The sequence below is a fragment of the Podarcis raffonei genome, chromosome 18 (genome assembly GCF_027172205.1).
Source record: "Podarcis raffonei isolate rPodRaf1 chromosome 18, rPodRaf1.pri, whole genome shotgun sequence".
NCBI lineage: Eukaryota > Metazoa > Chordata > Lepidosauria > Squamata > Lacertidae > Podarcis > Podarcis raffonei.
This window is the reverse complement of record NC_070619.1, coordinates 6,598,050-6,611,384: the sequence shown is the minus strand read 5'-3', so window position 1 is coordinate 6,611,384 and position 13,335 is coordinate 6,598,050. Positions and strand designations below refer to the sequence as shown.

General features: G+C 47.7%; 1 protein-coding gene and 1 long non-coding RNA gene across 3 annotated transcripts in view; one reads left to right on the top strand and one right to left on the bottom strand.

Moving 5' to 3' along the window:
* The window catches only part of LOC128405798 (uncharacterized), a 227,796-nt gene that overhangs the window by 199,890 nt on the left and 14,571 nt on the right, over nt 1-13,335 (bottom strand). The window lies entirely within an intron of this gene.
* The window catches only part of HDGFL2 (HDGF like 2), a 34,212-nt gene continuing 23,732 nt past the window's right edge, over nt 2,856-13,335 (top strand). The window contains exons 1-3 of one of the 2 annotated variants that reach the window (XM_053372737.1): nt 2,856-3,022; nt 11,796-11,872; nt 11,981-12,119. In XM_053372737.1, coding sequence (XP_053228712.1) covers nt 2,951-3,022; nt 11,796-11,872; nt 11,981-12,119 — 288 coding nt within the window. In that variant the 5' untranslated portion in view covers nt 2,856-2,950. The remainder of the gene's footprint in view (nt 3,023-11,795; nt 11,873-11,980; nt 12,120-13,335) is intronic. The other variant, XM_053372738.1, reaches the window with a different exon arrangement.

Here is a 13,335-nt window from a genome sequence, read left to right as displayed (position 1 = left end):
AAAGTGGTCCATCTTTCACAAGCATATAGTAAGGTTGGTAGTACAGTGGTACCTTGGGTTACAGATACTTCAGGTTACAGATGCTTCAGGTTACAGACTCCGCTAACCCAGAAATAGTACCTCGGGTTAAGAATTTGGCTTCAGGATGAGAACAGAAATTGTGCTCCGGTGGCACGGCGGCAGCAGGAAGCCCCACTAGCTAAAGTGGTGCTTCAGGTTAAGAACAGTTTCAGGTTAAGAACGGATCTCTGGAACGAATTAAGTACTTAGCCCGAGGTACCACTGTACAATAGCTTTGTAAACAAGCATTTTGGTAGAGTAGTCCTAGCAAACATCCCCAAAGCCAGCATAGTCTTATTTGCAAATACCCGTGGGTTTTTTAGACCGTATGACCTGGTTGAAAAAGATAAATCTGGAAGAGAGGCATTTGTTATGCAAACGAGGCGCCTTGCCAATGGTGCTGCATGACTAGTCCTCCTAAGGCACATTTCTTGCTTTTATTTCCCAGTGAAAAAGTGAAAACGCCTTTCCACTTGAGAGTTCGGAGCCTTGGGCAAAAGACAGGTTGGGGCCTGATTGTAGATGCCAATTAGGAATGTGGTGCCAACTTCGTAGCTCCAGGCAGCACCGTTAAAGTAGCTGCTTTTAGGAGAGCTGATATTTAAAAGAGAAAGATCTGGTGCTTTAAAAAAAATAAAATGCAATGCCTTTTCTGCTTCCTCTTTCACACACACAGTCTTTGCATAGCACTCTCATGCACCCTTGAGCACGAATTATATATTATACTATATTTATAGTGTGTTGGAGTGGACATAGATTGGGTGCCTTTGACTCAGTCACACCCTTTTCCTCTGTTAACAGTCTAGCCTAGGGGTCAGCAAACTACGGCCCGTGGGCCACGGCGGTATATAAAATTAAGAATTAATGATGACAATTTTCTTTTCTTTTAAAAAGAAAGATGAAGTTTACAGTACAAAAGCAACAACAACACAACGAACAAAACTGTGACCCTTAGGCGGTATATAAATTTAAGAAATAACGACAATGACCATTTTCTTTTATTAATTTATTTTTAAAAAGAAAGCTGAAGGTTTATTCTGCATTTCCTCTCCCTGCCCAATATTCCCCTGCAAGGTGTTAATAGTTGTGCAAACTTTCTAACCCAGGAAGACACCTGTTTCAGCGATGATATTTAAAATAATAATAATAATAATAACTCGAGAATAGTCTCGATGAAATAATTGCATTTATTAATGAAGATTTGTACACAGCCTTTGATCCGAACATCCCAGGGCAGTTTGCAGCAATAGGAACATGAAGCCAGAACGCAAAAGGTGCAATGAAAAAGAAGAAAACCCTGCAACCGCTCTTCCCCATGTGGTATGATATTTTGCTGGAGTGGTATACAAAAGATGAGGAGGTGAAGGAGGCTATGACTAAGTGGGCGATAGATATTGGATATAACATCGACTTTGAGAGGTGGTTGGAACTATGGAACAAGAATATGAGATTTACGGCATGCACGGCACTAAAGGAAAACCTGTGGAAAATGATCTACAGGTGGTATCACACACCAGTGAAATTAGCAAAGATTTGTAAGTTGAAGGATAAAAGATGCTGGAAATGTAGAGAGGTAGAAGGTGACCTCTACCATATGTGGTGGTCGTGTTGCAAAGTGAGAGGCTTTTGGGAATTGGTTTATAATGAACTTAAAAAAATATTGCAATATACATTTCCCCAAAAAGCCAGAAGCTTTTTTGTTAGGAATGGTCAGTAAAGAAATTTAAAAAGAAGACAAGATCTTGTTTCTATATGCTACGACAGCTGCAAGAATTATGTTAGCACAAAATTGGAAATTAGAAGTAATACCCAACATAAGTGATTGGCAGGTTAAAATGCTAAATTACGCTGAGCTTGATAGAATATCAGGAAGATTAAGGGACCAAGACGAACAGAAATTTCATGATAATTGGAAGAAATATTTAATGTATATGGAATCTAAATCTCAGGTGACACTGGCGGGGTTGAAATAACTCTAACAGCGGGAAAGGCCTATGTAAAAGAGTTAAAAAGTACGCGACTATATAATTTATTCGATACTCAAGGCTCAGTTGAGACTAACTCAGTTATGTATTTTATTTATGATTTGTGAAGTGGATATAATCTGTATAAGGTATGTGGTGGATTTTTTGTTTATGTTTTTCCTGGATATATGTGCAAATATGAATAAAAAATTATAAAAGAAATAAAGAGAGAGAATTCAGCTTTGTGAGAGGACCAAGAGCTCTCCAGAGCATGTGCAGAGTGCTCGCTCCCTTCCCCTTCCCCAAGCCCTTGAGGCGGCACAGCCACCCAGGCTCTTTCACATCTCGTGGGTCCGAGGAGCCCCCACGTTGCCCCAAGCCAAATTCCTCGCCTTGCAAGGGTCGGGGTCAGACTAGATGACCCCCAGGGGTCCCCTTCCCGCGAGTCCCAACGGCTTTCTTCCCTCAGCCCCGCCTTTAAAAAAAAGCCCCGCCCCCTTTCCTCATTCCCCCCTTTTTATTACCCAGCCTGCCCCAACAAGGCCCCGCCTCCCCTCTGAGGGAGGCCCCTCTCCCATTGGTCGAAGGGCGCGCGCGCGCGCGCCAACCAAGCCCGCCGGCCAATGAGCGGGAAGGGCGGCGGCGGAGCGGCAGGCGGCGAGAACCAATCGGCTCCCTCGCTTTTTTTTCCTCCCCAACGAGGCCCCGCCTCCCCCTGAGGGAGGCCCCCCTCCGATTGGGCGGGAGGTGCCGGCCAATGAGCGAGGAGGGCGGCGTCGGAGCGGCAGGCGGCGAGAACCAATCGGCTCCTTTCTTTCCCCCCCATCTCCCCTTCAAGAGGCCCGGCGGCCACGCCCACCCCCGCTCCCGGTTGCCTGGCGAAGCCTGAGGCCTGGCTGGGGCCTGCTCGCCAGCCAGCCGCCGAAATGCCGCACGGCTTCAAGGCCGGAGACCTCGTCTTCGCCAAGATGAAGGGATACCCGCACTGGCCGGCCAGGGTGAGGGACATTCCTCCATCTCTATATCTATATATGGCGTGAGGGGAGCGCTGAGGGCAGATATAGATACTGAGGGGGGGGCTCTCGTCGCTTAGCAACCGCCCTGAGCGGGGGGGGGAGGGAGTGGCGTCTCTCTCCCCCCCCCCCGTTTTCCTCTCACTGCTTCTGAGGCTGCGCCTTAGGGGGCTGTTCTACGGCGCCCTCTAGCGGCGGAGGCGGAAGCAGCACCTTGAGGAGCCTGGAAGGAGCCCGTTTCCCTTGCATGGGGCACCAGCCTTTTGTGTATGTGTGTGTGTGTGTGTGTGTGTGTGTGATCGCTGTATGTTTGTGATGTTAGGCCTCTGCCTCCACCCACCAGAACAAGGCGGGGGGGGGGAGGTAGGGGCAAGGGAGAGAGGAAGGGGGCCGGGTTCCTGCTAGCATTGCAAAAACAAACCATGAGATTCGGGGGGGGGGGGTTTGCAGCGGAGCCTGGCCCCAAATGGGTCTCTAAAATGCATGTGCAGATTTGGGGTGTTGTTTGTTTTGTTTTTTGGCATTGTGGCTTCCCATCCTGTCAACCGGGTAGCCAGGGCAGTATACAAATTTTAATAATAATGCATGTGATTATGCATGCATGATTGTGCATGCATGAATGTGCATGAATGTGTGCGTGATTGCTTGTACAGATTTTTATTTTTGGAGCGGATGGGCCCCCCAGCAAGGGGGAGATTCGGCCTACAGAAGCTACGGCGGTATATAAATTTTAATAATAATGCATGTGATTATGCATTCATGATTATGCATGCATGAATGTGCATGCATGAATGCATGCATACATGTGTGCATGATTGCTTGTACAGATTTTTATTTTTGGAGCGGATGGGCCCCCCAGCAAGGGGGAGATTCGGCCTACAGAAGCTACGGCGGTATATAAATTTTAATAATAATGCATGTGATTATGCATGCATGAATGTGCATGCATGAATGTGCATGCATGAATGTGCATGAATGTGTGCATGATTGCTTGTGCAGATTTTTATATTTGGAGCGGATGGGCCCCCCAGCAAGGGGGAGATTCGGCCTACAGAAGCTACGGCGGTATACAAATTTTAATAATAATGCAGTGGTACCTTGGGTTACAGATGCTTCAGGTTACAGGCGCTTCAGGTTACAGACTCCGCTAACCCAGATATAGTACCTCGGGTTAAGAACTTTACTTCAGGATGAGAACAGAAGTTGTGCTCCGGCGGCGCGGCGGCAGCAGGAGGCCCCATTAGCTAAAGCGGTGCTTCAGGTTAAGAACAGTTTCAGGTTAAGAACGGACCTCTGGAACAAATTAAGTACTTAACCCGAGGTACCACTGTAATGCATGTGATTATGCCATAGTTGTCAACGCTTCCCTTTTTAAAAAAGAAATTCCCTTATTCCGAATAGGATTCCTCGCAAGAAAAGGGAAAAGCTGACAGCTATGGATTATGCATGCATTTGCTTGTTTGAACAGATTTTTGGGGGGGGAGAGGTGGGCCCTCCAGTTTGGGCCTACAGAATCTATGTGGGTAACATACGTGATATATGCATATATGTTCAAAGAAACAGGTGTTGGTGAGGCCTTTGCAATGCTGAGGAGAGATTCGCCCTCAAGGTTTGGCGCCGAGGGGTTTGGGTCAGGAAGCCTGTCATTGAATGCTCCTCTTAAGTCCGAAGAGGGGGTTGGAGGGATTGTGTTAGGCATGTGTGCACAATACTTAAATTTAATGTAGTTATATTTATATCCTATTCCATCGCGGAACCCCAGGTGTCTTCTTTAGGCGGTCGTCTGTCCGGGTGCTGACCAGATCTGGATCTGCTTAGCTTTGCCAAGGTGGCTCCAATGTCTACTCTTAAGACCCCGGGATGTTAATAGTTAATGGAATCGCTCCCACTCACTAATTTGGGAGGGGTGGGGAATGAGGTGAAATGGGACCCCTGTGGAGACTCTATATATAGGGTCTCCAATGGGGGCCCTGTCTCCTCCCTCAGAAATAACGCTGGCTGTGGAATTGGGGGGAAACTCCCACTGTCGACGAGAAAGACTTAATGCAATCCATACATGCATACACACATTCACTCACTCAGATGTTATGTGTGCCCTTTTCTCCGTCTATGCCATGGGTAGGCAAACTAAGGCCCGGGGGCTGGATCTGGCCCAATCGCCTTCTAAATCTGGCCCACGGACAGTACGGGAATCAGCATGCTTTTACATGAGTAGAATGTGTGCTTTTATTTAAAATGCATCTCTGGGTTCTTGGTGAGGCATAGGAATTTGTTCAAAATATAGTCCAGCCAGCCCCCCACAGGGTCTGAGGGACAGTGGACCAGCCCCCCGTTGAAAAAGTTTGCTGACCCCTGGTCTTGTGAGATACAATAAGTACAGTCTGTGCATCCCCCCCCCAACAAAATATGCACACACACACAACAGGAGGGTCTGCCTGGAATCTCCGTCCAAACTGCGCATTAGTCAGTAACCAAATACTTTTGTTAAACTGGTGGCAGAAACATTTGTACAGTGGGTAGTTTGAGACAGGGTGCATTATTATTTTTTCCATCAAGGATTTTCTATGCAGTTGGCCTTACATGCCACTTGTATCCCTCCAAAACTGTGTGTGCGGTGTGTGGGCAGCCTCTTGTTTGTTAAATTCTGTTGGGGCAGTGTTGTGCAATGAGGAGAGAGAAGAGGTACATTTTCCTGTACCGTAAGAGTACTGATGGGGTTAGCCCTATTGTCTGCCATCATTGTGTTCAGCCCCCCCCCCATTCCTGCAAAAGGAATCATACAATAGGGCAGCCCTAGATAATTGGCAGGGACGCGGGTGGCGCTGTGGGTTAAACCACAGAGCCTAGGACTTGCCGATCAGAAGGTCGGCGGTTCGAATCCCCGCGACGGGGTGAGCTCCCGTTGCTCGGTCCCTGCTCCTGCCAACCTAGCAGTTCGAAAGCACGTCAAAGTGCAAGTGGATAAATAGGTACCGCTGTGGCGGGAAGGTAAACGGCGTTTCCGTGCGCTGCTCTGGTTCGCCAGAAGCGGCTTAGTCCTGCTGGCCACATGACCCGGAAGCTGTACACCAGCTCCCTCGGCCAATAAAGCGAGATGAGCGCCGCAACCCCAGAGTCGGTCACCACTGGACTTAATGGTCAGGGGTCCCTTTACCTTTACATAATTGGTATCCTAGTGCACCAGCCTTGGGAAATTGAGCGGAGGGGTGCTTCTTTCCCCACCCCAATTTTTTCCTCTTTCATCGCGCTCCCCCCTCCCCCCCAGTTGTGCAATAGAGCCAATTGGCTTCATATACAGCCTCCATTCTAAGCACGGCGAGGGAAGAGAATGGGCTTTATATAATCGTAGAATTGTAGAGTTGAAAGGGACCACGAGGGTCATCCAGTCCAACCCCTTATAGTGCAGAAATCTTTTGCCCAATGTGGGGCTCGAACCTATGACCCTGAGATTCAGAGTCTCTCATGCAGTACCAAATGAGCTTTATAGTTCAGCAGCAGTGCAACTACTAGGCATGAGGAAGGTCCCAATTTCAATTCATATCGTTTTCAGCTGTTTAAAAGGCAGCAGGAGAACAGTTGCTGCTGGTTAGAGTTGACAAGGTTGGGCTAGGACAGGCATAGGCAAACTGGGCCCTCCAGATATTTTGGGACTACAACTCCCATCATCCCTAGCTAACAGGACCAGTGGTCAGGGATGATGGGAGTTGTAATCCCAAAACATCTGGAGGGCCGAGTTTGCCTATGCCTGGGCTAGGAGAACTAACCTTGCAGAAGGCAGCTTCCTTTGTACTTAAGTTAGCAGCTTTCTGTAACGTTCTGGGCCGGTTGGCCAATCCTGGTTCAGCGGAAACCTGGGTTACTTTGAACTGGTAGGTCCCTTCCATTGCATCCGAGATTTTGCAGCCATGATTGGGCTTTAGTATTCCAATAACACAGCAGTGGCCAACTCCCAAGTGACTGTGATGGGGGTCCAGGTCAAAGTTGAGGGTTTTTTAGGGAGGAGGAAAGCCCCGTTTTTTAGGGGTGCAGCTTTGTTTAGGGGAGCCACAGTTGTTGAGCTTCTTTGGGGGAGCCAGTGATCTACCACAGACGTCCAGTGATCCACCTGTTGGATATGCCTGCAATAACACAAGCCCAGGAGTAGAAATTGTCCTCAGGCGCTACCGTTGGGGAGACAGGGTGAAGAGTTGCTTTTCTTAAACAGGTGTAGCTACTACCTTAGGAACATAAGAAACTGCTTCATGCTGAGACGGACCAACGGTCCATCTAGCGCAGTATCACACTGACTGGCAGTAGCAGGCCAGAGTTTCAGGCAGGGATTCTCCACCAGTGAGTCATAACCCTCTCTTGCATCCCTAACTGAAAAATGCAATGAGGATATTTGGTACTCGCTTGGAAGTGAGAGCCAGTGTGGTGTAGTGGTTAAGAGTGGTAGTCTTGTAATCTGGGGAACCGGGTTCGCTTCCCCGCTCCTCCACATGCAGCTGCTGGGTGACCTTGGGCTAGTCACACTTCTCTGAAGTCTCTCAGCCCCACTCACCTCACAGAGTGATTGTTGTGGGGGAGGAAGGGAAAGGAGAATGTTAGCCGCTTTGAGACTCCTTAAAGGGAGTGAAAGGCGGGATATCAAATCCAAACTCTTCTTCTTCTTCTTCTCATGCAACAGTGGAGGGAGTTACTTTTTTGTGTGTGCTTCCAAGACTTTGGGAGGGTATTGGACCCATATATCTGAGCTCCATCAGCAACCCCATTCTATAGCAGGGGAAATTTAAATTCCTAGGTTTTCATAGAATCATAGAGTTGGAATAGACCACAAGGGCCATCGAGTCCAACCCCCTGCCAAGCAGGAAACACCATCAGAGCACTCCTGACATATGGTTGTCAAGCCTCTGCTTAAAGACCTCCAAAGAAGGAGACTCCACCACACTCCTTGGCAGCAAATTCCACCGTCAAACAGCTCTTACTGTCAGGAAGTTCTTCCTAATGTTTAGGTGGAATCTTCTTTCCTGCAGTTTGGATCCATTGCTCCGTGTCCGCTTCTCTGGAGCAGCAGAAAACAACCTTTCTCCCTCCTCTATATGACATCCTTTTATATATTTGAACATGGCTATCATATCACCCCTTAACCTCCTCTTCTCCAGGCTAAACATGCCCAGCTCCCTTAGCCGTTCCTCATGCATCGTTTCCAGACATTTGACCATTTTGGTTGCCCTCCTCTGGACACGTTCCAGTTTGTCAGTGTCCTTCTTGAACTGTGGTGCCCAGAACTGGACACAGTACTCCAGGTGAGGTCTGACCAGAGCAGAATACAGTGGCACTATTACTTCCCTTGATCTAGATGCTATACTCCTATTGATGCAGCCCAGAATTGCATTGGCTTTTTTAGCTGCCGCGTCACACTGTTGGCTCATGTCAAGTTTGTGGTCAACCAAGACTCCTTGGTTTTATGTGGTTTTGTATTATATGGCTTTATAATTGATGTTTTAATTTGTTGGAAGCCACCCAGAGTGGTTGGGGCAACCCAGTTAGATGGACTGCATATTATTATTATTAATAATAATAATAATAATAATAATAGAACATTTTGAACAGAATATACCCCTTGTTGCCCCAGGGCCTTTGGATCCCCCTTCCCAGTTATAAAATGGGTGTTGGAATGGAATGGGAAGGTTTCCAGTTTTCTACGCCCCATTGTTTTATTTATTTGTTTCACTAACAATCCACCCCCTCCTTTTGTCGTTTTGTGAGGTAGCTTAGGCTGAGAGACTTACTGGCCCAGGGTTACCCATTGGACTTCATGTCCGAGTGAGAATTTGAACCCCTATCTCTCAGATCCTAGCTTGACATTCCAAGCACACTAGCCTTATTTTGCAAGAGCCCAGCCTATACGTTTGCTATCCAAATGGGGTTCTCTTCCCTGCCCCCTGTTGTACCACGGATTCACTTACTAGCACTTCCTTGGGATTCTAGCACTTCCAGGGTCAGAAACTCAGATATATAAGCCAATCGCCAAATGGCACCTTAAAACCTGGGTTGCTGTCACCACAGTGGGATGTCCCTGTGCCATTCAAGTTACTGATATTGTTTTTATTATTCATTTCACTTCTATACTGCTTTATATTTTAAAGGGGAAATCTCAGAATTGTTCACAAGACATTAAAACTTCAAATAAAACAATCCAGAATGCTTTAGCTGAGATTCCTGCATTGCAGGGGGTTGGACTAGATGGCCTTTGGTCTCCTTCCAACTCTATGATGATTCTAAAACAAATGCAGACTTCAGGGGAAATATTTCAGTTCCTTCTCTAAGAGACACTTTCTTTCCCTGTACAGTGGTGCCTCGGGTTACGTACGCTTCAGGTTACGTACGCTTCAGGTTACAGACTTCACTAACCCAGAAATAGTGCTTCAGGTTAAGAACTTTGCTTCAGGATGAGAACAGAAATCGTGGTGGCAGCAGGAGGCCCCATTAGCTAAAGTGGTGCTTCAGGTTAAGAACAGTTTCAGGTTAAGAACGGACTTCCGGAACGAATTAAGTACTTAACCCGAGGTACCACTGTATTTATTTACCTACTTAATGTGTAGATCGGCCCTATAACAGGACTCTAGGAAGCCACGGTGGGGTAGTGGCTAGAGTGTTGGACTAGGACCTTGGGAGATCAGGGCTCAAATCCCCGATCCGTCATGAAGCTCACTGGGTGACCTTGAAGTCAGTCACAGCTTCTTCACCTACCTCACAGGGTCTTTGTAGGGATTAATGGAGGAGGGGCATGAACCATGTACTACTTGGGGGGGAAAGGTGGGATATAAATGCAATAGATAATGTCTTTTGCTCACCTGCTGAAGAAAGCTGGAAGGGCCAGCCAGATGGAGATGTCAGTCGTCAGCCTGGCACCCAGAGATCACCATGTGGTTACAGTTAGACTCGTGCCACTGGCAAAACATGCCCGGCACCAGGGGGATTCCAAACACTGCTTCATCCCTACATTGGCTCCCCGTACGTTTCCGAGCACAATTCAAAGTGTTGGTGGTGACCTTTAAAGCCCTAAACGGCCTCAGCCCAGTATACCTGAAGGAGCGTCTCCACCCCCATCGTTCTCCCCGGACACTGAGGTCCAGCTCCGAGGGCCTTCTGGCAGTTCCCTCACTGCGAGAAGCAAAGCTACAGGGAACCAGGCAGAGGGCCTTCTTGGTAGTAACCTGAAGCGTATGTAACCCGAGGTACCACTGTAGAGTGGTCGGCTCCCCACTACCCCAAATCTTCACTTCTGCACCTTGAAAGCATTCTAGGCACCTTGTGACAGACAAGAACCTTTGCCTATACAGTGGTACCTCAGGTTACATACGCTTCAGGTTACAGACTCCGCTAACCCAGAAATTGTACCTTGAGTTAAGAACTTTGCTTCAGGATGAGAACAGAAATCGTGTGGTGGCAGCGCGGAGGCTGCAGGAGGCTCCATTAGCTAAAGTGGTGCTTCAGGTTAAGAACAGTTTCAGGTTAAGAAGGAACCTTCAGAACGAATTAAGTTCTTAACCCGAGGTACCACTGTATATCCTGTCATTATCCGGGGACTAGCTCCTTTCTAGCAGCCTTGGGGTTTTGACTTAGGACGCTGTGAAAAGTACATGGAGTTTGTACCCTCAACCTGCTTTCTTGCTCTCAGAGATCTGGGGGTGGGAGGGGGAAACAGCCCACATATTTAAGGTTTCGCTCACCAAGCCAAACATGAGAAGGGATGCTCAGCATTTGTGGTGTTACGGCATCATGTTGTTCTTTGTATCTTGCAAAGGGAGGGCTTAGCTGATGGTCACACCTGCACCCAGCGATCGAAACTCACCAGGCGCATTTTGCACGTGGCTGTCGGCCACTTGCGGCATGCAGGCATACAGCAGCATCTTTTTGTTGCTATGAAGCAAGTCACCTGGCTCGCGCCATAGCGCTTCAGCAAAAGAGCACAATCTTCTGCTGTGAACCAGCTGACTTGCAAAGTAGCGCAGCAGCAAACTCTTTCCTTGAAGTGTGCAATTTAATCTCATTTTGAAACTGGCAGAGCTGAGACCTTGCCCTAATGCTGAACCGAACCCAAAGGTTTAACGGTATTTCTTCTCTCTCATCCTCTTCAGTTCTGATTCAGCCGTTAACTTAAAATGATTTAATTACTGGCTCCGTTACTTTGAACTTATTCAGGTTCACATTGTACAAATTGATGTCATCAAGTACTATTCTTGTGGAGTAAGTCTGTTGGGAGTGGATATAATGATGAATATTTAACGAGAGACCTTTTTTATTTTTAAACACGGTGACGGATCCAAAAGACCTTGCTTCTTCCTCCTTGTCACTTCAACAGATCTTAAAAGGACTCTCCCCTGAACAGGGTTTGTTGAAGGAAGTCTGAGAACTTGCAGTGGAAAGGGGCAGTTGTAGAAGCCCACATAATTGCTTAGGAGCATGCCTGTTTTCCTGACTGTTTTCACACACAATTCTATCAGTTATATTTTATATGCACAATCAGAATGAATTTCAGGAAACAAAATGCTTTTTCTGTGCTCTTAACCCAAACGTAGCAGATGTTGTGGGACTACAACTCCCATCGTCCCCAGCAAGCATGGCCAATGGACGGGGATGATGGGAGTTGTAGTCCAACAACATCTGGACTGCACATTGGCCAGCCCCACTTTAACCACGATACCAAGGTGGTTCTCTGCAATAATCATTCAAGCCACCATGCTGATCCCATTTGACTTGCTCTTCTTTTCAGATCGACGATATCATTGATGGCGCAGTGAAGCCCCCGCCTAACAAATACCCCATTTTCTTCTTCGGCACCCACGAGACGTAAGTTCCGGTCTCGGGATCTGGGGCAGGGCACAGCTTTCCCGCGTTTCGTTTGCTCGATGCCGCCCTGCTCCATTCTCTAACCTTTGCTTTCCTTCTCTGCCCCAGGGCCTTCTTGGGACCCAAGGACCTCTTCCCTTACGAGAAATACAAGGAGAAATATGGAAAGCCCAACAAACGGAAAGGCTTCAACGAAGGATTGTGGGAGATCCAGAACAACCCGCATGCCAGTTACAGTGCGCCTCCGGTAAGTGGCGTCAAGGACAGCCCTGCTGGAGCTGCAATAGCTGGCTTTGTACATCCCGCCTGCATGAGCTCAGGGCAACATACATTGGGGTGGGGAACTTCTGACCCTCCAAACGTGGGGCTGCAACTCCCATCTTTTGGTCCTGCCGTCTAGAGGGCCAAACATTCCCAACCCCTGACACAAATAATTCTGCACCCACACTAGGGCCACGTCGGTCGTCTGCATCAAAAGCAACAGCCTTACAACATGTTAAAAGACTTACAGGTTGATAGTGGCACAAGCTTTCGTGGTCTACAGTCTACCTGATTCGTGGTGCAGATATACCTGCTGGGGTTGTTTGGGGGGGGGGGTGAGATGGACTGTACGCAGCAATGTTGGAAGGAAATGAAATGCAGAAAATATGAATAGTGGCACAATGGCCGGCCACCAAGGCTGTCACTGGTAACACAGACTTCCTGGCACTGAAAAGCCAATTAACACTGTGGTTTAAAAAATGGAGGGACTCCCTCAGGTATTTTGGGTCCAAGCTGTTTAGGGCATTAAAAAGTAAGTACGAGGACTTTAAGGGACACAAGTGCTGTGGTCTGAAGCACTGAGCTTTTTGGACTTGCCAATCAGAAGGTTGGTGGTTCGAATCTTTGCGATGGAGTGAGCTCCCATTGCTCTGTCCCAGCTTCTGCCAACCTAGCAGTTCAAAAGCACACCAGTGCAAGTAGATAAATAGGTACTGCTGTGCCGGGAAGGTAAACGGTGTTTCCGTGTGCTTTGGCTTCTGTCACAGTGTTCTGTTGCGCCAGAAGCAGTTTAGTCCTGCTGGCCACATGACCTGGAAAGCTGTCTGCGGACAAACGTTGGCTCCCTCGGCCTGAAAGCGAGATGAGCGCTGCAACCCCATAATCGCCTTTCACTGGACTTAACCTCCCAGGGGTCATTTACCTTTTACCTTTTTACCCGCACTTTAAATTGAGCTCAGGAGCAAATAGGTAGGCAATGTGATTCTTTCAAAATAGGTGTAATATGAACAGCTTTCCTAAAAAGATAATGCCGTGTAGAAATGAAATAAATAACAACAACAACTCTGGCTATACTGGTTAAAATTGTAGTAGGCATGGCAGATGAAGATGATGGACTTTATGGAGCTGGCTGATCTCACGGGGAGAATCCGCGACCAGAAAGAAGAGGAATATCAAGATGACTGGAAGAAATTTAAAGATTA